Source organism: Thunnus albacares, chromosome 16 (assembly GCF_914725855.1).
Source record: "Thunnus albacares chromosome 16, fThuAlb1.1, whole genome shotgun sequence".
NCBI classification, from domain to species: Eukaryota; Metazoa; Chordata; class Actinopteri; order Scombriformes; family Scombridae; genus Thunnus; species Thunnus albacares.
Genome location: NC_058121.1, coordinates 6,176,782 through 6,202,158, shown reverse-complemented (window position 1 = coordinate 6,202,158; position 25,377 = coordinate 6,176,782). Strand labels below are relative to the sequence as shown.

General features: G+C 38.7%; 2 protein-coding genes across 8 annotated transcripts in view; both read left to right on the top strand.

The window, feature by feature from the left end:
- LOC122999541 (DNA (cytosine-5)-methyltransferase 3A-like) overlaps window positions 1-14,997 on the top strand; it is a 62,958-nt gene extending 47,961 nt beyond the window's left edge. For 3 of the 7 annotated variants that reach the window (XM_044376513.1, XM_044376507.1, XM_044376512.1), the window contains 14 exons: window positions 158-320; window positions 890-1,033; window positions 1,326-1,370; window positions 2,143-2,222; window positions 3,679-3,791; window positions 5,206-5,389; window positions 8,228-8,312; window positions 8,458-8,603; window positions 8,866-8,956; window positions 9,166-9,314; window positions 10,931-11,016; window positions 11,148-11,217; window positions 11,770-11,888; window positions 12,442-14,997. In XM_044376513.1, coding sequence (XP_044232448.1) covers window positions 158-320; window positions 890-1,033; window positions 1,326-1,370; window positions 2,143-2,222; window positions 3,679-3,791; window positions 5,206-5,389; window positions 8,228-8,312; window positions 8,458-8,603; window positions 8,866-8,956; window positions 9,166-9,314; window positions 10,931-11,016; window positions 11,148-11,217; window positions 11,770-11,888; window positions 12,442-12,583 — 1,617 coding nt within the window. In that variant the 3' untranslated portion in view covers window positions 12,584-14,997. The remainder of the gene's footprint in view (window positions 1-157; window positions 321-889; window positions 1,034-1,325; window positions 1,371-2,142; window positions 2,223-3,678; window positions 3,792-5,205; window positions 5,390-8,227; window positions 8,313-8,457; window positions 8,604-8,865; window positions 8,957-9,165; window positions 9,315-10,930; window positions 11,017-11,147; window positions 11,218-11,769; window positions 11,889-12,441) is intronic. The other 4 variants (XM_044376511.1, XM_044376508.1, XM_044376509.1 and 1 more) reach the window with 4 other exon arrangements.
- Window positions 14,998-21,543: 6,546 nt separating this feature from the next.
- Window positions 21,544-25,377, top strand: part of LOC122965483 (dihydropyrimidinase-related protein 5-like) — a 30,030-nt gene continuing 26,196 nt past the window's right edge. Inside the window, exon 1 of the mRNA XM_044329589.1 lies at window positions 21,544-21,676. The gene's annotated coding sequence lies outside the window, so the exon portion shown is untranslated. The remainder of the gene's footprint in view (window positions 21,677-25,377) is intronic.

The following is a 25,377-nucleotide window of genomic DNA, read 5'->3' as shown; positions in this document are numbered from 1 at the left end:
TGTGATTTGGGCTGTTTAACATGCGAGCGGATCCCTGTGTTTTTTTACTTGTGATTTTCATTACTTTGTGAAAGTTCTTCTGATTCTGATCAATATTATAGAAATTGCAACAAGACTTTACACTAATTACATGTGTTTGTGTTTATTTTGTGTCTAGGTGGCAAGTGTTCGGGCAGGGAGGCCCACTCCCGCATCCTGTGATGCAAGCGATGACGCGGAGGGGGTCGAGCCTCAGACCAGACAGATGATAGAGTGGGCCATGACCGGCTTCCTACCCAATGGCCCGCAGTCATTGGACCCTCGAGAGGGTATACATACAGGTTTAACATTTTACTTGATAAAACACACACTGGACATACATTTTGTGATTACATACAGCAAATTTCACCTCATCATGGAACAAGTTTATAAAGACAAGAAAATTAAGCCGTGGCCAGTTCTGTAAACGGTAGATACCTCACTCATGTTACATTGGAAAGCCAGAAGAGATGAGTTTCATGCGAGACCCTACTGCTCACCTCAGCCACAACACCATATCTGGGAGCTTAGCATGTCACATTGAACCCTCATTTTTGCAGCATTCACCGTGATTCTTACATCACCAACGAAGACAGGTGTCAGAACTTAAAGTGTGATATTCTTTTCAAATAAATCCAGCAAGTATACAGAAAACCTTAATGGATGACTCAACAGCTTGAAACCAGTTCTAATGTATTCATATTTTAAAGTCACCGTCCATCACTTTTAGTCACTTTATTAATGACATTTTGGTCCTCAGACCTTCATCAGGCAGTTCATTCATCAGGTCATTGTTTTGAAAGGTGAAATCGTCATGTTTCTTATGCATAAAAATTCTAATTCTGTTAATTATATGTCCTTATCCCTACAGAGGAGCAAAATTCATATAAAGAAGTGTACTCAGAGATGTGGGCAGAACCTGAGGCAGCGTACACACCTCCCCCTGCCAAGAAACCACGCAAGAACTCAGCCGAGAAAGCAAAGATCAGAGAGGTGATCGACGAAGGGACCAGAGGTAAACATACACTTATTCACATATTGTGAAATAAAAATGATAATTTTGCTGAAAATTATGTTCATTATAACTCATGAAATAAAAAAAGGTCAATTTGTGCTGAAATTAGAGCTGGTATACTGACTCTTCATATAGAAACTGTTGGTACACTGAAAGCAGAAAGTCACACTACAACCAGACTATTATATCTGTAATAGAAAATCTCAACAGGAGAAAATATTCTCTGAGATGAAGTCAAATGTCACAAACTACACGTTTATATAAATTTTACTTATTTTGTTTTTTTCCCCAGAGAGACTCATACAAGAGATTAAAAAGAAGACCAGGAACATAGAAGGTAAGTCTTTTGGAAATAATTAAAGCTCAATTCTTAGAGGAATATTTGAAATTAAGAAGTGATGTATTAACAGTATTATGTCTTCTGCAGAGGAGAGGAACTGTACCATGTCTTCTGAGTCACAAACATTGTTTATACAGCATTGTTTTATATAATTCTTAGTCCAAGGTTTGCTTAACCGTAGGTACAGAGTTGACCAATAACTTCTTTTTATCATCTGCCCTTTCTGGCAAGTCATATTTTAAATAACATTATGATTTGTCAAAATCATTCTGTAAATGGGTTGAAAATGTGACAATAGTTTAAATGTCACATTATGACTTACATTATCATTTCAGATTATCCCTTCATGAGGCAATCTTCTGTGTTTAATGAAAAGTTATTACGCTGTTGTTACGTAATCAGTTGTTTTGTTCCTGTTCAATGCATTAACAGGGTCAATAGGATGGATTTTACACTGATGTGAATTGTTAGTTGCTATAGCTCGGAGGAAGCATCTCTGAAATTAAATTTTTGTACTTGTTCACATTATTCTGTCATCCATCAAGACCTACAATCAGTGCAACAGCAGAATAATTCACTGGTGGGTTAAGATGAGGGCTTGAGTGATTGAGTCTTTGTTATTGATCATGAGCACATTATTGTTATTTGAGGTTAAGTAGCAGTAAATGTCTAACATGTTGTATATATTAATTCCTAGATAAACGTAAACAAAGTGTTAATACAGCAGTATGAGGATGATCTTTGTCTTTGTCTTTATTTATTTGTTCAGATATCTGTATCTCCTGCGGAAGCCTCAACGTCTCTCTGGAGCATCCTCTCTTCGTAGGAGCAATGTGCCAGGGTTGCAAAGTAAGATACTCACAGATAAACCCAGCAGTAAGACTGGAAGTCAATATTGTATTTCATTGACTTTCAGTCAGATGTTGTCATCATGATAGGATCATATTGTGTCGTCATTTTACAAAATTCTCTTGTCCAAATGAATGATTCTAAGCAATTTGTAACTAAAACTAACAAAACCAGTTACTGAAGTTTTTGTTAACATGTGTGAAGAGTTTTGTTGTGATGTAGTGATTAAGAGCGGACCAAAGTTATTTTGCACAACATCAATTAGTTTTTTCATATGAAAAAAAAAAGATTTTGCATACATGTATCATTTTGAGATAATTATGACAATTTTGAAAAAAAAAAACTATTAATATTTGTTTATATTGTGATATTGAATTCAAACATAACATCTTCCATAATGGTATACATTGTGATATGATATGATATATGATATGATTTATTTATGGTTTACAGATACAAAATCCAAAGGATAACATGTTAAAGTGAAAACAAATATTTCCAGCATAGTCCAATGTTAAAAGACAAAGAAACATAAAAACACAAGACGTTCAAAATAAAACTAAACAATAAAATCCTGAAATCACAAAATAACACCCACATCAAAGTACCAAAGCACAACAAAGACAATTTGATAGCTAAAGTAAAAATGTAATTGAATATTTCATTATAGATCAGTGACCCTATTCAATAAATAAGTGCTAACCTGACTTGTACAAGCCCCTTTCATTTTTAACAACTGGAAGTGAAGCATTGGTGTAAAAAAAGAAACTTCTGGCTACATTATTTACTCGAGGGCCTTTACATGAACCCCTGGTGTTATAGTTATGCTGACTATGGACCACTGTTATCTTTGAACACAAGTATTGATAATATTGTACATATGATGCAGCTTCAGTGGCACTGACTGAATGCACATACATATGGTGCCAAAATGATCACATTTCAATTAGTTGTTTAGTAAATCAAGAGAAAATCATCAACAGTTTTGATAATGATTAATTTTATTAAAATTAGTTAATCTTCTATCTTTTTTGGGGGGCAGAACAAGCAAATGAAAGTCTTGGGCTCTGGGACGGTGTGGAGGACATTTTTCACTATTTTCTGACATTTTATAAACTAAATGAGAGTTAATCGATAATGAAAATACTCATTAGTCACAGCTCAACTGCTAAACACAGCTGCACACAGCCTCCACTGTTGTTAAACCAGGAAACTGCTACAGTCCCCCTGAGGGCTCGACGCTGAAGCCCACTCACCTTGTTTTGCCCTGTGCTTGCCGCTCCCTCCGCCCTCCAGGGTCAAGCAACGCAATATAATTTCTGCGATATTACACAGACACATGGAAATGAACAGATGTAAACTGACCCATACTCCCCAAATGTAAGATTTAATTACGGAAAAACAACAAGGACACACTCCATCTGCCTTCTCCTGATTCTGTTTTGTGCTCTGGCAGAACTCATTCCTGGAGTGTGCCTACCAGTATGACGACGATGGCTACCAGTCCTACTGCACCATCTGCTGTGGAGGCAGGGAAGTGCTCATGTGTGGCAACAACAACTGCTGTAGGTCAGTAGAGATCTGTACACACTGTTGTTGAAGATTTTGGGATTGGCAACCAGCAAGTTGCTTCTTTTTGTGGCCCGGGACAAGAGTTTGGTTTTCACTGCAACAGAAACAATCTACCCATGAAAGTCAAAACTTCATTTATGGTTCCTTCTATTGGCAGGTTTATTTATGTGAATACAGAGCACACAGTTGATTTTGGTGTCTAGGCTCTGATCTCGTCACTGCAAACATATACTCAGCACAGGAGAGATCAGGAGTGACGAAAGCAAACTTCACCACAAAACTGCATACAGAGCCCAAAGCCAACTATAATGTGGTCATTCCCCCAAAAAACAGCTTCAACTATTTAAGGGGAAAATCAGAAAGATAAATGTGAACCCAGCCATCCGATCTGGGCAACATATAATTATTAAATTAAAGGCCCTGAAAACCTATTTTCTCAATCAGCTACATAAACATATTATTTCTGCCAAAGTTAAAACAGTTGTGGTTATTTCACTTGAGAGATTTCTGTTTTTCTGGTTTGAAGAGGATCAGACTCACAATTTCATGTACTCCCCTTCACTAGTAAGGATTTGGCAACATTTGAACCAGAATCTGATGACAGTTGTGGGGTAGTTTGCATATGTTTCCAGCCCACTGTCAATCAAATCTGATCAAACCACACCCTCACAGTCCTGGTGATTAATAAGTTAATTAATAAGTTTTTTCTTAACTTTAAATTTGGTGGTTGGTTATTTAGTCATAACTATTTAATGTTAATGTAAAAATAAACACATTGAACTCACAAAAATCAGCCATGGGTGTAAGCTTAAATTCTGTCTTAAAACAACAGTCTGGTGTCACTGAAAGAGGTTTTCCTCGCTGTAATCATTCTTCCTGTTCATACTGACCATTAAAAGATCCCCTTCAAATGTGCTTTCAATGTAAGTGATGGGGGTCAAGATCAACAGTCCTCATTTTGAGCAAAAATGTTTTTAAAAGTTTCCTGTTCAGCTGCAGTGGAAGGATCATAACAAAAAGGGGGACTTTGTCACTAAAAAGTATCCACTTGATCTGACAAATTTGAACGGCTTCAAATGAATTTTAAATACATTTTTGAACAGAAGGAGGACTGTGCATTTTGTCCTCCATCACTTACATTGTAAGTGCAGTATGAAGGGATCTTCTAATGGTCAGTATGAATGGAATGATTACAGCAAGGAAAAACATGTCAATGCTCGTTTGGCAACCTGAATATTGTTTTAGGACAGACTTGAAAAATTGTGAACCTGTCCTCAAAGTGAGTATTAAAAAATCTATATCTGTATATTGCATAATCATCAGTCTAGTAAAGAAATGTAAGGAAAACATGTTGAATCCCTCTGTGTGTGTGTGTGTGTGTGTGTGTGTGTGTGTGTGTGTGTGTGTGCAGGTGTTTCTGTGTGGAGTGTGTGGATCTGATGGTAGGAGCCGGCTCAGCGGCAGCAGCCATCAAAGAAGACCCCTGGAACTGTTACATGTGTGGGCCTCGAAACACCTACGGGTTACTGCGGCGACGGGACGACTGGCCCTGCAGACTACAGCACTTCTTTGCCAACAACCACGAACAGGAATTCGTAAGTCTGAGAGAGAAAGAGAAGTTTTGTCCTCATAGAATATATAAATATAAATATGATATAATAATGATACTATTCTAAAAACTGAGTTTAGAAAAGATGCAACGTAATCCTTTATATCATTACGGTTTTGAAGGCATAATAAATGATGAACTACATCATTTTACTCACTGAGCAAAACGAGTGCAAACATTTCAGTTCAGGCCCGACAGTATACTGTAAGTCAGTTAGAGTAAATGTTGTAAATTTGATATATTTGCCGTCCCACATTGAATACTGTATGCTATCATAATGTCAACAGAAAAATTAGGTAAAATACAACACAGTCAAACAGGAAACAGTGATATGTGGGGATCAGTGTAGGTTATGCGCCAGGGCTTGTCACCTATACACTATGTACACAATTATTAGGCAAATTGTATTCCTCAGGATTAATTTGTATTATTGAACAAATACAATACTCTCTGTCGATCCAAAATGTTACTGAACCTCAAACCTGAATGTTAAACAAAGGAAAAGGGAGTTTTGTCTCTTTGTCTTTCAGAATATTGTATAAAAGGATGCAGAATTAAAGCAATTAAATTACAAATGACAATTAAATAACATTTTTAGCCTTTCAAAAATATTCAGTGACCAATAAAGCCACCTTTCTTTTCAAAAACTGACATAAACCTTCAATCCATGGAGTCTGTCAGTTTCTTGATCTGTTCACAATCAACTTCTGCTGAAGCAGCAACCACAGCCTCCCAGATGCTGTTCTAGGAGGCGTATTGTCTTCCCTCAACATAAATATCATGTTTGACAAGGACCCACAAGTTCCCAATAGGATTTAAGTCAGGTGAGGAAGGGGGCCAGGTCATTATTCAGTCATCTATGAAGTCTTTGCTGGCTTGCCAAGCAGTGGAGTACTTGGATTCACATGATGGAGCATTTACCTGCATAAAGATCATGGCCTTCTTGAATGCTGAGGACTTATTCCTGTACCACTGCTTGAGGAAAATATCTTCTAGAAACTGGCAGTAGGTTTGGGAGTTGATTTTTAGTCCGTCTTGAACCTTAAAAGATCCAACTAGCTCATCCTTAATGACAGGAGCCCATACTAGTACCCCCTCCTCCACCTTGCTGGCGCCTGACTTGAAGTGGTGCCCTGTGTCCACCAGTGATCCATCCCTGGGCCCATCAGTCTGGTCCATCAAAAGTCACTCTCATTTCATCTGTCCATAAAACCTTTGAAAAATCTGTCTTCAGGTATTTCTTGGCCCAATCTTGATGCTTCAACTTGTGACTCTTATTCAGTAGTAGTCATGTTTCAGCCTTCTTTACCTCGACCATGTCTCTGATCACATGACACCTTGTACTTCTGGACATTCCAGGTAGGTTGCAGTTCTGGAGGATAATGGCTTCCTGGTAGCTTCACATTTAATTCTTCTCAGGTCTTTTGCATTTAATTTGCCCCTTTTCTTCTCCATGCGTTTTGTTGCAACACTGTTTGCACACTATTTGCAATAAAACGTTTGATTGTCCAGTGGTCACACCTCAATAGTTTAGCTATTTCAAGGCCCATTTTTGCCTGAGGTAATGAAGCTGCCTAGTAATTATGCACATGTTAATAAAAGGTCCCTTATTACACAAATACATATCACCTGAAAATGATTCAATCCAATAAGAATTCAAGTTTATATGGTTGAGAGTTGGTGCATAGAAATATTTATATGGTCAGAATACTCACTTGCCTAATAATTGTGCAGGCCGTATAAATTATTCATAAAGGATAATACACATCAAAACATTGTTCACATTCAATTATTGATGTTCTTCAGCAAGACTTTTGCCAGCAGAACACGGTCTTGTTTCCTGATAATCTCATTTTATCTTTGAATGTTAGAAATTGAACAAGTGCACGTGCATGCTGTTAAAAGCTTCGTAAGCTGGGCTGCCTGTGGTGATGAGGATGATGCAGAAAACATTTCAAAGTCACTTTGTATATTTAACTGTCTGTAAGCAGAGCTATATATTGAAAAATAAATCACAAAATGCAAATGTTGTAAACACATACACAAATACATTTTTTCATACTTGAAAGATGAAGATTGAAGATGATTGAAGATGAAGCATAATCTACAATAAACAGTCTATGTACAGTTTTTATAATTCAAGTAAATGAGTTACTTGATAGAAGCTGACTGAAGAAAGTAAACTTTGATTTAGCTGCTGCTCGATGCAGACGTTACTCTGAAGATCATATTAAAACTAAAATGAAGCGGTGGCTGTTCCTGTAAGTTTCAGGAATATGTATGTCACTCTGTCATCATTTCTATATTAGAGCTACTGCATGTAAGTGAGAGATAAACATACACACAATAAATAAAAAGAAAAGAGACGATACAGAACTGGAAAATACACAAGAAAGTTGCATTTCAGCCAGAAGAGATGAAAATATGATGCAAGAAAATGGACAGGAGGATGATGACGACACAAACTGGCAGATCAGTTATTGAATAAATGTTTGTTTGTGTTTGTTTATTTTAAACATCAACACTTAACAAAGAACATCAGCGTTCGTGTAAAAAGTGTAGACTTAAAAATGTACAAAAACAGTGAAAACTTAAATAAAACATGTAGTTTTTGGTTCCTTCTGCAGTTACTATGCTTTTGGGAAACACGTCTTAAGCTTTAGAAGGTTTGTGAGATGGATTTTACAATCATCTTAGCCTGAAGGTGCTTGTGGGAAATGAGGCCCAGATCATTATCATGAATAAAGCTGACTTGTGATACGTTCTGTCTGCTCTCTTCTGTCTTTACAGACAATCTAATCTTGTTCTCTTAACTCTCTCTCAGGAGCCAGCCAAGTTGTATCCTCCAGTTGCAGCAGAGAAGAGGCAACCGATCAGAGTCCTATCCCTGTTTGACGGCATTGCAACAGGTGTGTCAACAAGCTTGTGTGCATGTGTGTGTGTGTGACTGTAACATTTTAGGACTCGCTGCTTGTGTAAAAAAACTTCTCAACATGGATGGTTTGGCAGTGAATGCTCCCACAGTTGTACTGATGAAATGATGTGTGCACTCAGGTCTGCTGGTGCTGAAGGATTTGGGCATCCAGGTCGACAAGTATGTGGCGTCTGAGGTGTGTGAAGACTCCATCACTGTTGGCATGGTTCGACACCAGGGACGTATCATGTACGTGGGTGATGTGCGCAACGTAACCCACAAACATGTAAGTGAAATTCTCCTCTGTAAGATTTGGGGACATTCACACCTGTGTTTACAGCAGACCACTTGTGTTTAGATTACTGAAGATACATTTGAACACAGCATGCAGTAATAAGGAAGTGTTTATTGCATAGTTGTTTATAGTTGTTTACATAGGAAGTAGCTGAAATTCCAGTTGATTCTTTTTGATTGATTCACTCCACCAAACTGCTTCTTAACCCCCTTTTCTCTGCTGATGTTACCTCATGATGTGTTTTGCCCATTAGATCGAAGAGTGGGGACCATTTGACCTGGTGATAGGAGGAAGCCCCTGCAACGACCTCTCCATAGTCAATCCTGCACGGAAAGGCCTTTATGGTGAGAAGGGGTCTTTGAATCAATTTTCTGCTGTGGATAAGTTCAGAAAAATAAGATGAATAATAAATAATAAAACAATTTTCTCAGTATTTGCAAAGAAATTTTAAATAATGAAATTAAAAACGAATGTTGAGGCACTGACGATTGTCTGCCTTTAATTAGTTTTAATTCTTCATGTGAAATGAAATATGGATGCTGAACTCCTGCAGAGGGAACGGGCCGGTTGTTTTTCGAGTTTTACCGTCTGCTACACGAGGCTCGACCAAAACCGGGCGACGAGCGGCCGTTCTTCTGGCTGTTTGAGAATGTGGTCGCCATGGGAGTCAGTGACAAACGGGACATCTCACGCTTTTTAGAGGTAAAATAAACAAACTCACAAACACCTGCACAGATTGACCCATTACAGGACACACAATAATCCCATACACACTCGGACAAAGTGTTAAAAGTAAATCACACGCATGAAGCCGTGAGTGGTGATAACTGGAGCAGAAGACAGCTTTGCTGCCCTCTTGTGGTTGGATTTCAGCTGCCATGACCCAGGTTTTTGGTGAATCTTTGGAGATTAGCGAATGCACATCGGCCACTTAAATATTATTAAATGAACATATTTCCTTCCTTAGGTTTTTTTTTAATTGGTAACGTGACACAGCACAGCAGGTGATTTAACAGTAAATATGTGATATATATGCTATATTGAGACAAACAGTACATTACTAAGATGTCAGAGACCTGTCATGACCCAGGTCTTTAGTGAAATCTCTATGAACGTCAATGAATGTACACTGGTCACTTTACAATACATTTAGATTATAGAGCGCTTTTCTAGATACTCAAAGATGTTTTTTTTTCTTAACATAGACACCAAAAAAGTACACATTGCAAGCAAAAAACACATAGTTAACACATGAGAAAGTGACACCTATAGCCACAGAGTCATGGGACGTCATATAAAATCAAATATTAAAATTGATCACAATTTATTTTACCTTTTGTTTCACTTATTTTAGTTCAGATGGTGTTCTCTTCAGATCAGCTGTCAAAAAACTACAATAAGTAAACTGCAATAAAAAAAGACATTTTTGTCTCATGAAAAGGCTCTTTTTTGCTGTTGAAAAGTTCAGATGGAAAACTTGTGGGATTTTATATCAGGGCTGTCAAGTCAAGTCAAGTCAATTTTATTTATATAGTGCCAAATCACAATAGAAGTTATCTCACGGCACTTTTCACATAGAGCAGGTCTAGACCATATCCTTTATTTAATAGAGAGTCAATATTCTCCCATGAGCAAGCACTTGGCAACAGCAGCAAGGAAAAAGTCCCCTTAACAGGAAGAAACCTCAAGCAAAACTGGGCTTTAGCTGGCCAGCCATCTGCCTTGACCGGTTGGGTTGAGAGAGAAAGAAGGAAGGAGGGGGAGAGAGACACGGAGAAGCATAATAACAACAATCATAACAAAAACAATAATAATAATAGAAATATGACTAATAATAATAATAGCAGGCGTGGGCGTCAAGCAGGACCATGGCAGCAGGCAGTCCACAACCACGATCCATAGAAATCTGCGATCCATAACCAGGCGGTCCATGACCATGATCCAAAAAACCCCGGAGAAGAAGCCAAGTTAGTAACATGCATTAATGGGACATGAATGCATACAGATGGAGAGGAGGAGGAGGGGAAAGGAGCTCAGTGCATCGTGGGAAGTCCCCCGGCAGTCTAGGGCAGCATAACTAAGGGCTGGTCCAAGCCGAGTCCGGCCGGCCCTAACTATAAGCTTTATCAAAAAGCAAAGTTTTAAGCCTACTCTTAAACACAGAGAGGGTGACCCAAACTGGAAGATGGCTATACTGGAGAGGAGTGTAGTGTAATAATATACACAGAAACAGACCTATGATGTTTAAAAGAGTCTCATTTTCAGACAGATGTTCATGTTAAGTGAAACAGGAAGTAAACCCTGCTGTTCCTCTGCAGTGTAACCCAGTGATGATCGATGCCAAGGAGGTCTCTGCTGCCCACCGTGCCCGATATTTCTGGGGAAACCTGCCAGGCATGTCGAGGTGATACATACACACACACACACACACACACACACACACAATTTTTGACTCCAAAACTGATATTGTTTTTATATGATATATTGATGATGATTTTGTCTTCTCATTTCTTCTCAATATTTTGGTGATTGCAGACCTCTGTCGCCCATGACAAACGACAAGCTAGACCTACAAGAGTGCCTCGAGCACGGACGCACAGCTAAGGTATCCACTTGTGTGTGTGTGTGAGTGTGTCTGTGCATATTATCATACAGTATCTAACTTTCTGCCTAGTGCCAAACAAAGATTCGGGTCTCTAACAGAGATTTGGATAGTTTAGGCAACTGTAGAACATATATTAATGTTACATTTTAAGTCTGGAAATTGGCCAACACTCATGAAATGATAAGTTTACATTTAGTAATTGACAATCTATGAGTGTTTTTCATAGAGATAAAATCATTTTCTTCCATGGACCAACATGTCTGGAAATGTGAATTAATACATATATTTCTCAGTAATGTATCCATAATTAATGCCAATTTTCCTACATTTTCCTGCTGCTATTGTTGCACTTTTGCTCTGCCAGCAAGAGCGAAATAATTTGAGAAAGTCATTTTTTCAATCCACAATTTGAACCAACCATGTACTGTATCATAACTGCACAAGAGGGGGACAGCTGTAGAATTAAAAAGGATATGTGTGTGTGTGCCTGTCTGTCTGTCTGTCTGTCTGTCTGTGTGTTTGCGTGTGTTTGGTTCTGGATGCTAATTCCAGTTTGAGAAGTTGCGTACGATAACGACACGCTCCAACTCTGTGAAGCAGGGGAAAGATGAGCATTTCCCTGTCTACATGGACAACAAGGAGGACATCCTCTGGTGTACTGAGATGGAAAGGTACAGTGGTGTGTGTGTGTGTGTTTGTTTGCATTTTTCATGTTTCAACCCAGAGCTGCATAGCAATAGGTTGTGAATTAAAAAAATGTTTTAACAATTTGTATTGACACAGATGTGACCTTTTGTTCAGGAAATCAGTAACAGGGCATGTGTATGTGGTAAAGTGTTTAGGAAGAACAGGGCAAGATATGTGGAGAGTGAAAGCTTTTTGGAGTCGTGTAAGATGACACTCGTGTACGTACATATTTGAATAGTATGAATTCACAGATTTTTTTTTTTACATATAACTTTAAAAGTCCAAAAGAGTCCAAAGAAAACTATGTATCTCCAAGATGTCAACTTTTCATGAGATAATAAAAACAGTCCAGTTATCAACTTTGTCAGTTGGTTTTTAAATGATTTATTCAGCTGCAGAAGGAAGATAATTTTCAGCCAATCTGGAGATGACACGATTTCCATTACATCATACATCTACAAACCAGTTTATTAAGATTTGAAATGTAATAAGATTTTCTCCAGTCCAATCTAAAAATGTTCTCATGTGTGTCTCCAGGGTGTTCGGTTTCCCCGTCCACTACACCGACGTGTCCAACATGAGTCGTCTGGCCAGGCAAAGGCTGCTGGGACGTTCCTGGAGCGTCCCTGTCATCAGGCACCTCTTCGCCCCACTCAAGGAGTACTTCGCCTGCAACTAGTCACACACCAACTCTCTCTCTCTCACACGCACACACACACACACACACACACACACACACACACACATTCACACATAAACAGTATCTAATAACACACATAATTACACACAGTGTACAGCTAGTACATGAAGGTTGGCTGATGCAGAATGACACAGATGACCGGACAGTCAGACATAAACACACACCCATACATACACACTGTAAAGGACTGCTTTCCTAGTTCCCATGTAGACCACTGGCTAATCGTAGTCCCCTTGGTGCTACCTTGCTGATTACCACACACACACATACATCGGTGCAGGATTTCTGTACTGTAAATCCTCACGTACAAACTTCCTGCCCGACCTTGAAACTGATGTCTTCTGGCTTTACTGTGTTGTAGTAGCTTCAGTTCAAACCTCCACGGGGTGCAAAACCGACAAAGACGCCCCCGAATTTTTGTTTTTAATATCTCTCTGAATTAATCGACACACCAATGAATCCCTCTGAACCATAACACTTAACTCTGTATTCATGCTTAGCGACAGTGCTGCTGGTGTGTTACAGTGCAATGAACACAAATATACACACACACATACACAAACACAGACTCATACACATACACACACACACACACACACACACACACACACACACACACCCACACACACACACACACACATACACACACACACACACCAGTTAAAGCTTGTGGTGCTGGTCAGGCAGTGATAGAGTCCAAATGGTGCCACTTTAATACAACACTTTTACAGTTTTTGGTGCTCTTGGAGGCTGAACCGTCTCTGGTTGTTTCAGTCGCTGCAGTTTTGTGTCCCTAACTGAGTTTAACCAAATGCTTACAAGCAGACGTGGAGGCAACACCAGCCAAGAAAGGCAGCAAAAGTTGACATTTTGACGAGCCACTTTAGTGGATCAGGAATTTTTTAAACTTATTGTATTGGGCAGAGTGTGCTGAGGGGCTTGTAAAAGGAAAAAGAACAAGCAAACTCTTTTCAGATGGGATTATTGTGAAACCTTTACTGACTCGACTGCAACTAAAGCAGATTGTAATTTCTTCTGTTTCTTGAGGGAGGCGCTGTGGAGGTCCAAATAATCTCAGTAGTTGAGTTAAACTTCGGCGGACCGAACCACACAACCAGTTTTTTTTCTGGCAAAAAATATCTTTATCTTCCCCTTTTTTTTCCTATGTTCATGTTTGTTACCCAGTACCTGCAAGCCATCTATGGATGTGCATGTGCCTTTCTGAAAATACTTTTTAAGTAAAATCAGAGCCAAGATCATAGTGTTCAGTGCTGCAGCTGTCTATTTCTTTAGTGCCCTCCAGTGGTCAGATAAAGCAGTATAGAGAATGTGGATAACGAGGCGACACTAGCATTGTGGGTCAGTGTTACACGTCACTGGACTAGAATGACTGTAAACATATTAAATACAGTTGAACACATATGGCCATTCTCAGGCCACTCTCATACATTCATAGAAATATAGAATATCGGTGCATGCATTTCAGTTGTCAAAACCCACATCCACGGTTTACTTGTGCGCTTCTGTAAAGACTTTGTACTGTTTTGATAAGTTCTTGATGGTTTTGGAGCATTTTTGGCAGCGATTGTATTTCAAGGTTAGCCTAACTTTAGCTTGGGTGGATATTATGAGATATATTCTGTCTTGTAACTTTTTAAAAATGGATATTTTCCTCATGTTTTTTTTGGTGGTGTACAATACCACATTTGTAATAATGCTGTTGTGTTGTATTAGTTACTGTTAACTGTTACACTGTGATGTTTCATCTTAAGTATTTCTACTGCCTGACTACTACTCAGGCCTTGGGCTTCAAGACTGAGATTGGATGTTACAGTTAATATCTGCATCTAAATTAGATCATTGTGGGGTAAAATTTGTTCCACATAATCTAAACATACAGTAGCTTGAGACTTATCAATTAGAATTTATCAGAATTATCAAATAAAGTTATGTGTCATAAAACTGTTCTTGCTAGATTCCTGTTTCTCTTTGTAAGGAACGGTCTGTTCAAGAATCCCTCGACACAAACAGTTACTGTGAAATGATGACGTAAGGTTTATCTCTGTCCTCGGCGTGGCTCAGTTTGTTTTTACACATCATGAGAGCTTCTTTCATTGTCTGAAGCATTGTCGTGTAGGTGGTCAGCCTCCAAGATCCTGAATGTCAGCCAACGTCGTCAGTTTTATTTACTGTAGATTTTGAGGGATTGATCATTGTTGCTACGTTTTGTAAGAGGTTCAGTGTTCATATCTATACTTCTGACATGACGCTGCATAAAGCTTGCTCTCTGGATTTTATGTGAAAATCTCAGCTGTGCAACAGTATAGCATCCTTCTTCTCCTCAAAAGCTACTCTTCTTGCCCACCTCTTCTCATGTCCATTTCTGGATTTTTTTTAAAAAAGCAGCAGTATTATTAAACCACTATGAAGGGAATTTGTGATGATTTCCTGTCCCTTTAAGGTGTGAAACAAAAAAAACCCTCCAACCTGTGAGGTTAAACACCTCCCGCGAGATTATTTCTGCCTCCACAGCCGCACTGCCTCTGAGAAACAAACTAAAACATTAGTGAACTTTTTAGGAGTTCAGCATGTTACTTCAGCAGCATTTAATGTAAAAGGGAGTCAATAGGGGGATTAAACCTCAAACCTTCCAATTACAATACAGCCTCTCTTGTGCCTCGGCCCCAATGTTGCCCTTTTTTGTCTGGTGAAAAAGTGAAAGTGACCAGTAAATCAGTCACAGTCCACCAGCCCTTGCAGATTTGGCTCCTGTTGTACTTAATAGGGATGCAAAATGTCCTCCAGTTACACAGCGACGTCCACTGGAATCAGAGGAAAACCTTTACTCTGTTGACACTATGCTGGTTTTCTACTTCCTATGACTGAAACAGATAGCCCTGTATAAATAACAGATGTTTCCTTATATCAAAGAGGAAGACATCTAGGATCTGTCTTGGGTATTTTTTCTGCCTTTTGCCCAATGCATTCTGGGATTAACTCAGCCACTCCCTGACCTTGAATAAAAAATAAGCAAGTAAAGAAGATTTGATTGTCATCAATTGTGGCAGATATGTAATAAAGTGTTTCCAAGACTATTATAAACACAGACATAATGTGTAAATGTCCTTCTACGCTGATTTACTATTTATTTAAACAGGGCTGTCTCTTGAGGAAAAAAAATCTTTCAGTCTGGTGCTTTTGGTCTTCAGACGACCATCTTTTCCGGGAAGCCTTCCAAATCCTCTGACCTTCCTCAGATACCAGCTAACAACTGGACATGTGCAGTCTATGCTGACACACACACACACACACACACACACACACACACACACACACACACAAACACACACACGAACACACACACACACCTATACACAGACACACACACACACCTATACACAGACACACACATGCACAAACAGTCACAAAAAACCAACAGTAAACCAGCAGGTTTTTTTCCATCATGTTTACTCTCTGTTTATACAACCAACCTTCAGGTGCTTTTTAAACTCTGCTCTTTTTTACAGTGCTCTTTGCAGGTTACACACACGCACACATTTGCTGGAAACACACTCATAACCGCAGAACATGGTGCCGAGGCTCATGCTTGTCTAAACTCCTTCTGCTACAAAACACATCATTCATACACACACATGCATACACACTGTGTTTCTTGCCGGCCGCCTGTTGCCATCAGGCTTTCCACGGCGCCGCTGGGTGTGACATCATCACCCCTCCGCCGCTTGGTGCTCCCAAACCCCCACCCAACCCCCCACCCCCCACCCCCAGGTGCTGCATGTCAGTCAGTCAGTGTAATCTCTGATTCCATGTTAGATTAGGGAGTAATGATAATAATAATAATGGTAATAATAATTACAATAATAATCTGTTATTGTGTGTGTGTACTGTTCCAGGTTGGTGCTCAGTTCAGTTCAGTCTCAGCCTAGAGGGGAGAGAGAGAGGCTAGAGAAAGCATATATTACAGTTAGTATAGTGACTTGTTCTATTGTACCCAAGGATGCCAGAAGAAATTGTTGAACTGATGAGGTACAGGACACTCTCAAATAAGAGAGGAGCTGAAATAACACCGGCTGCGATGTTGAAATACCTGAAGCAAAAACCAAAGTTTCAATTTGGGCTTCATCGCCTCCTAAAGAGTCGTAAGATAAATTTGGGGCAAAATAATCAACAAGATAGATAAGAAAAAGAACAAAATGTCTACTACACAGAGTTTAGTTCATATTTTATGCCAAACTCGTGGCATGGCAACGTCGGTTGTCCAGTTGACGACCAGACTAATGTATCTACATGCCATGAAATTTGTTAAAGATATCCAATGAAGTCAACATTTATGTTTCTGAGTGAAATATCTTTAAAAATATTGGATGAACTACCTTGAAATTTGGTACAGACATTCATGTCCCCATCAGGAAGATTTATAATGACATCAGTGATCCCTTAACTTTTCATCTAGCATCATCATCATCATCAGAATTTTTGATTTGCCCAATTCTTTGGTTTCTGACTAAATGACATTCCCATCAGCCTCAGCTGTACTTTTTGTAATTAGTTCGTTAGTATGCTAACACACTAAACAAAGAGGGTGAATATGGTCGACCTTCTAGTCACTTAACATCAGCTGCTGATGTTAGCCTCACAGAGCTGCAAACATAGACTCTTGTGAAATATTGAATGTTTTCCCCTCTTTAGACCTCTAAAATACTAAAACAATCTGCAGCTTGTTTTGATTTGCACAGGTTAAAATTGAAACTGACAAAGACTGACACACAAATACCAAAACTTTATGTGCAGGGTTAGGGAGAAAAGGCCTTATTGATGACCTCTCTGTTAAAAATATTTACGTTATGACGTAAATAGATTATTGAAGATTATGGAACAGATAATATGCTCTGTAGAATTTAAGGAGGATGTAATTATAATCAAATCTGGTTGAAAATGTACCCCTACTCACAATAAATGTTTGAACACTGGTTGGTTGAGTAGGAGTGAATTTGTGAATTAGTTTGAAAATTAGACATGAAATAATATGGAATATTTGTCTCTTCGAATTGCATCTTGTATATAAAAGCATACAAACTATTATGCAACCAGCTATTGCTTTATTTTAAAGGGTCACAAGACAAAAAGGTTGGAAACCACTGGCTGATTTTCAGCTCATGTTAGTTTTCAAGGACAACACAAGCGGTGTTATTTCAACATGCATCTGTTTGAGAGTGCAGTCGGACAAAAGCATGAGGAATGAAGTCGATGTTTTGATTGACATCCGTCAACTTTGAGTGATGGATGTCACGGTGATGATGTTTCTGTTCGCCTATCGACAGCTTTTAGGCTGAGTGATGCGCTGTTTTCAACACTGATACACTTACATTCACATACACACAAAACACTGTTCTTTACACACAAAACACAGAGATACATGCACAACACCTACAGACACAATGCTGTGGCGCAGTCAGACACTCATCTCATGGACTAAATGAAAGATGAGCTTTTAGGAAAAGAAGAACTGGTGGTGTTTCAAAAGGTGCTAAAATTGTATCTGAAAATAAGAAAAATATATTGTTAGGAGTATAAATCAAGTTTGTCTTTACAATGACTGTATTTAAGTTTGTCGTAGTAATGAAAAGGCACTATTATTATTTTACTCTTGTATGAATATGAACTAATTAAAAAGGCATTTTAACTTTGTACTTGAACAATGTAAGAAATGAACCGTGAATAAAAAAAGGACTGTTTCTTGTGATTTAGCCTAAAGGCCCAGTGTTATCTAACTGTATGTTACAGTTAAAGGTTTAACTACTCAAATCCACTGTGTGATATCACTTTGAAGTCAAAATTCAATGTGAGAGAATTTTTTGGGGATTTTTTTCCCCCTTACAAGCAGCTTACTAATCTGTCTTTGATGTCAGGTCCCTCTTCAGTCTCTACTGTGGCTCAGCAAAGTTTGCTGACATCAAATGAACACAGCAGCACTCAGCATTTTCCTTGCCTGTTGTTAATGTGTGTGTGGAGAACACATCAAACTCTCGTGAGTGACAGTTTGTTGACTTGCAAGGGTTTGTTGAAGACAGCCGGAGTTGTCTTTCTGTGTCAAACTCTGGTTATTTTTAATAACTGTAAACAAAGAGGAATAATTTGATTTACAGTTTGAAGCCAAAATTGTTACATGCCCAGTGTCAGTGAACAGGGGCGGCACATGGCATAGGACACATAGGTCGTCTAGAGCGCCAAATAAGGAGGGGGGCATCAAATGAGTGGGACATGTTTTTCTTTTGTTTTTTTCTTAGTGACAGGTGTGCTTGCTTTTATACAGCTTTTGGAAATACGCACTTACTCTCCCCTCTTAATGTTTTTCTTTTCTTTTTCCAATGAAACAAAATAATCGTGTGCACATCTGCAAAACCTCAGTGGGATAGGTGCTGGATACAAACAACAACTAAACTAGATACAAGGAGTACCTGCACATTGAATCAGAGCTCCCTTTTATTTATTTGCCACGTTTCGACCAACTACAACTCTTCCTTCAACTACCCCACTGAGGTTTTGTGGATGTGCACACGACTAATTTATTTCATTTAAAAAAAGGAAAAATATCCAGAAGGGAGAACAAGTGTGTATTTCCAAAAGTCAGAGTGAATAAGCAAGATTCAAGTTGGTATTTTAGTTTTTGTAACAATGAGGAGTGTTGATTAACAAATATATCAGTTAAATACCAAAGGTAATAGCTTTTGTATATTCCCTGCAAGCTGAGACTTTGTAAATCTAGATTATATTTATTTATCATACAGTACTTTATCACATAACATTCTGTACAGTAAGTCATTAGCTTCACTGTCTCTCTGAAAATGCTGTGAATCTGCAGACAGTTTTGTTGCTTAATTATTCATCACTTGAGACCTGTAACAGACCTCTGCTCGCACTTCTTGTAATTCCCACCACAGCGCCAGTCAGCCATGCTGCCAAGGAGAAAAGGCTTTCTCCATCCTGTGGCCCTTCAGCCTCATATTGATGCCTTCAAGAGCCCCTTGTAAGCTCTTGTCACTGGAAGTGCAGCATTCAAGTGCTCTGAGTCTGAAAACTTGAGCCTGTGAGAAAGTGCTTTTTTTCGTTGCTGTTGTTGTTATCTAGTGTTTCATCTCAGCAATCAATCAGTACAGAATGTCTTTGTGATGCAGCAACAGAACTAAATAAAGAAACCATAGCCTGCACTCCATCAGGGATGAAGGGCCATAAATGTTTTCATCAGTTTAGATCTTTGCAAATGAAATATCAGATTTAGCTTTTTTTCAGGGAGTTATTTAACTAGCTTAGGTTTGGTTGTGAACCAATGTGGGCCTGTAAAGTCCAATGTGACATTGTAAAGTAATGTTTTTTGTTTTTTGTTTTTTTACAAAATACTATTCTGTGAAAAAAGATAACATAAGATAAATCTTAATTGATCCCCTGAAGAACGTTCACTTTACAGCAGTACAAGAGAAAGGCTTAGAGGTAAGAAAACAGATATATAGTCTTTGAATGAAATTAAATAAATAAATAAGGCACATGGCATTAAATGACAAACCTGTATACATTATGGTACCTTAGACTATAAAGCAATGATGAGTCCAGTGGTGCAACTCGGAAATTCTTCTTGAGGTTGCAGAATGATGTGTTAGAGTCCTACTGATGTAAAAAATAATCTCATTACAAGATCCATTAGTAGCTTTTCTGGAGCTTTGATCATAGCACACAAACTTCCATAGCAAATGGAATTGCCAAGAAATTGATTTTTTAAAAAGTAAAAAGTTGAAAAATCTATTAAAATCTTTTTTTCCAATTTCTCTGTGCACTTTAATGACTTCTCATTCATTTTGGGTTGAAGGTTGAGATTAAAAATTCATTGATTCAAAAGCAGCAATACAGCTATGTAAACATACTCCATTACAAGTAAAAGTACATAAGTATTATGAACTTGATGTAGCTAAAGTATTGCAGTAAAAATAGTGGTTTGGTCCCTCTGACTGATATATTATTATATATAGCATCATTAGATTATTTGATAAATACTGAAGCATCAGTGTTAGAGCAGCATGTTACTGTTGTAGCTGCTGGAGGCGGAACTGGTTTCAACTATTTTATATACAGTTAGCTAGTTTAGTCCAGAGGTTCCCAAATTAGGAGTTGGGCCCCTCCAAAGGGTCACCAGATAAATCTGAGGGGTCGTGAGATGTTAGTGGGAGAGGAAAGAAGAAAAAACAAAGTTCTGATACAAAAATCTTTTTTCAGTTTTTGGACTTTTTCCTCCATCTTTGATTTTTTGTGAAATATTGGATCATTTGAACATTTATTGAAATGAGACCATGTGAGAAGTTTAGAGGAAAAAAATCACTATTTGGAGGAGCTGTTAACAACTCATAGACATCTGAAATGTGACCCAGACTAAACACTACTTTGCAAGACGTCAAAAGCCAAACAGGTTGGAAACCACTGGTTTCATCTTTAACGATGTGTTGTATTTTAAAAGCTTGTTATATTATCCATTGTGTCAAATCTTCATCTGAAAATTAACTAAAGCTGTCAGATAAATGTAGTGGAGTAGAAAGTACAACATTTCCCTCTGAAATGTAGTGGAGTGGAAGTATAAAGTAGCATCAAATGGAAATACTCAAGTAAAGTACAAGTACTTCAAATTGTACTTTAGTAAATGTACTTCAGTGTTTATACTTAACCGTTAAGAACTTCTATAATTAGTATTATCAGTTGCATTAGCAGCTCATCAGGTACTAACCGCTATATTTCCGACAGCATTTGAAGGCAACATATGTCTCCAGAGGCAGGAGACACGCCCCTGTCTACTCAGAAGAGGGGACCCCTTCGCTAGACACATCTCGTCTCCTATTGGTCAGTTTTTCCGTTGCTCTGTTTCGAACGGCCTCTGATTGGCTACTGCCGGACTGTCGGCAAAGAAGCATCTGCGGCTCGCGCTGTGGCAGCTGTCCTCGAGCACTCGGCAGGCGCTGGGCAACGGAGAGAGTCTCCTTTGGAGGAGGATCTGGGAACCTGGAAAAAAGGGTAAGAAGCCAAAAAAAAAGGCAGAAAAATTGAGATGTCAGGCTTTCTTTTCAAAAGTCCATTAGCCGTTAACAAGAATTGATGCAATTTATTATACATATTTTTATTTTTACCATTAAAATTTTGTATTTTATGTCGTGTAACATTAATAACCGTTAGGGTTTTAAAGTCAGTTTATTTTCAAACAGGTACATTAACAGTAGTTGGCTTAAAATCAGAGATTTCTGTTCAGATACCTGATGATGCGTGTCTATATCTAATTTGAATGGGAATTTATTCATGCGAGCATTTTCTTTACCAATGAGAGAAAAAAAATTAATGGCATTATATGATTTTCACATAATTTCGGCGATAAATCGATAATTTGTTCGTGTGTTACAAAATAGCATTGCGTGCTTTTCGGCGACGAAATATGGGTGAGATGTGAATGTGTGTGTGTGTGTGTGTGTGTGTGTATTTGGCGTGCCATCAGTGCAATAAGGCGATGTGTGTGTGTGTGTGTTGCCCGTTATGTAAGTCTGATATTCGTTTATGGGTTATTCTCCGTTCTCCCTAATAGATTGAGTCACGGTGATGATGATGAAGAGGAGGGTCTGAGATTGTCATGCATACAAACGAGTCTTTTGGTGTGGGTGTGTATGTGCACTGCATGATCATGTGTGTGTTTGTATGTAGGGAGCAGGTTGAGTACAGAATGTGAACTGAACAGGTGATTTGAGCCCCGGTTTTACATCCTTTGTTGGGTTCAGTGTGGAGAGGGTTTTGCATGCAGACTTACTCTGTTTTGTGCATCATGGGGTTTTGTGGATGCTCAAGGGTGCTTGAGGGGGGTCCGGGGGTCCTCCATGCAGCACAATGAAGTGAATATATTAGAAAGGATCCTAATGAGATGACGTAACTGTTGGCCTGCACAATATATTCCATTAGGGCTGAAAACATTTTTTTTTTATTAACTACATTATCTTTTAGTCTGCAATCACTCACATTTCAGAGGCAGCAATTACTTGATACAGTTTCTTGGTAAATGGGTGGAACAGTGGTCCAGTGAGCAAGATGGTTTCTGTGTTTCAATGTTGAGCTTGAATGTTCTCGCTGTGTCTGTATGGGTTTCCTCCTGGTGTTTGGTTTCTTCCCTTAGTCCAAAGACAAGCAGCTCAGGTTAACTGGTGACTGTAAATTTCCCGTGGATGTGAATGCTCGTCTGTTTTAGCCCTGTGATAGACTGATGATCTGTCCAGGGTGTTCCCTGCTTCACACCCATGTCAGCAAGGACAGCAACCCATGTTCCTGCCAAGGATGATGGATGGCTGATACATGATATATGACTTAAACAATCGAGCTAATCAGTTATTAATTGTCCGCAATTAATAATTTTCCATCTACTGACTACCTGTGAAGTCAGCTAATTGTTTTAGTAAATGTTTCTATTTGACAATATCTCTTACTCCGGCTTTTTCTTTCAAACCATGTACAGTACAGACATGAATTATATAATTTAATCAATCAGATAAAAATGGCAAAGAGTAAATCAAATCACCATATTTTTAGAGTGGCTCCGTCAAACGAAGACTGGAGTCAAATTCACAAAACCTTTTTAGGAAGTCAGTGGATATAGATAATGAATGAATGAACGGATGGAAGAATAAATGTCTAAAGGCAGGGCTATGTTTGAAATGAATTAGTTCTTACAACACGTCCAACTGTGTCTAAAGCATAGATGTATTGTAGGAACTGGATACCTGACTCAAAGGTGGCACCCATTAACTCAAATGAAAACCGCTCACCTAGTGGGTTTTCTTCTGCATTGTGCGGCCCGCTGCACATGCTCATTAATGTTTCTCCCACATTTAAAAAACACTTTTCTGGGTTCTGGCAAAGTTTTACAAATATAAAACCATAATGGATTCAAAATTCCTAATACAAAGAGTAATTATTGATGTTGTTTGCAGTTCTAAGTGTCTGGTCAACAGTTATACAGATGTCTCTTTTATAATAGTGGTATATAGGTGAAATGCCTTTTGGGCTACAGGGGATTTTTTTGTTGCACTACCACAAGTGGCCACTGTGTGATTTAGACCATTGAATACATCCATGGTCTAAGTCTTTATAGCACAAAGTGTTTATGGCTGTTCCCAGAGGCCACACTGTGAAAATGCTGCCATCATACAATAACCCTCTTGAACAGTACACGCTTTTGGACAGTATGTCCTCGAAGGCATTTACAGTTGGTGCTCGCCTGCATAAAAAATGACAGTTGTGAAGTTGAATCAAGTTGTGTGAAAAATAGGAAAACTGCATAAAGTGGGTGTGCTTGTCAGATTGTCGGTTTCAGAAAATTACAGAAATTGTTGTACACAACCCCCAAATCCAACATCAGAAAGGTGTGGGGAAGGAGGTTTCACACGCTGTTTAACCACTGTATAACATAGTTTGAGGCACTCTGACCCCCTTAAAAAACCATGAATGGTCCCTAGATGCTGCCATGCTAATTACATCCCTCAATATGGATGTACTGTACTCTTCTCAGAGCCCGAATCTCACATTATATTTTCCATGTCCATGTAGGGTGAAGTGGTGCTGGTGGCATTAATTTCATCATCTGCTGTGGACTTGCAGCCCGAAAGTTATAGCAGATCATACATGCCAACTGGACATTTACCAATGCAGACATCTACTGTAGTACAAACTGTACTGTGTGGTCATGTCAAGTTTGTCCTGATGATGGTACTATAGGAAACATCCTTGGGGATAAATTCACAATTTTTCAAGTTTGTCTTAAAACAATAGTACCTGCAGTGGAAGGATTGTAACAAAAAGAGGGAAATTGGTACTAAAAAGACATCATCTTGATTTGCCTAATTTGGAAGACCAAAACCTCATATTTGCTTCTAGTTAACTTTTATTTACATTTTTTCACAGAGGGCAAGCTGTGGATTTTGTTCCCATCACTAAAAGCACATTTGTAAGGGATATCTTAATGGCTAATGTAAACAAGGGGAATGATTATAGCAAGAAAAACGTGTTATCATTTATTTGGGCAGCTGACTGTTGGTTTTAGACAAACTTGAAAAATTGTGAATCTATCCTTTAAAATCAAAGGGGTTCATCCTCTAAGGAGCACGAATGTGTTCAATACATTTCATAGAAGCTTTCCCATTAGATTAGCTTTCCCAGTGGATATTTTGGCCTGATGGTGGCACAAGAGAAGGAGTCAAAGGGTGGTCCAGCTAAAGGTCAAAGGTCAGACTACATGAAATAAATGCATAAAACAAAAACTGGTACAATGCACTAAGTAGTGTTATTAACTTAATTCAGCTGATTTCTTCAGTAGTAGATTAGAGCAAAGGGAAAGGTGGAGACACACCTGTCCATCCTTCACAAAAGTACAGAATTGCAGCAGGATGGAGCGGATGTAGAGAGAGAGACGTGCCCCTAATCCTCAGAGTGATGCCCTAGTTAGTTGTGCGACTGCTGTTGTTATTGTCTGTTTATCTGTGTGTGATTCACTAATGGCTTATTCATCCATGAACCTCCAGTAGTACCCACGACCCTTTAAACCTCATTCTGTGACAGTGTGTGTGTGTGTGTGTGTGTGAGTGTGTGTGTGTGTGTGTGTGTGTGTGAGAGAGGGTGAGAGTGTTTTATGTCTATTCTTATCTCCAATCGGTTGTAAATTTGTTTGATGCACGTTTGTTCTGGCT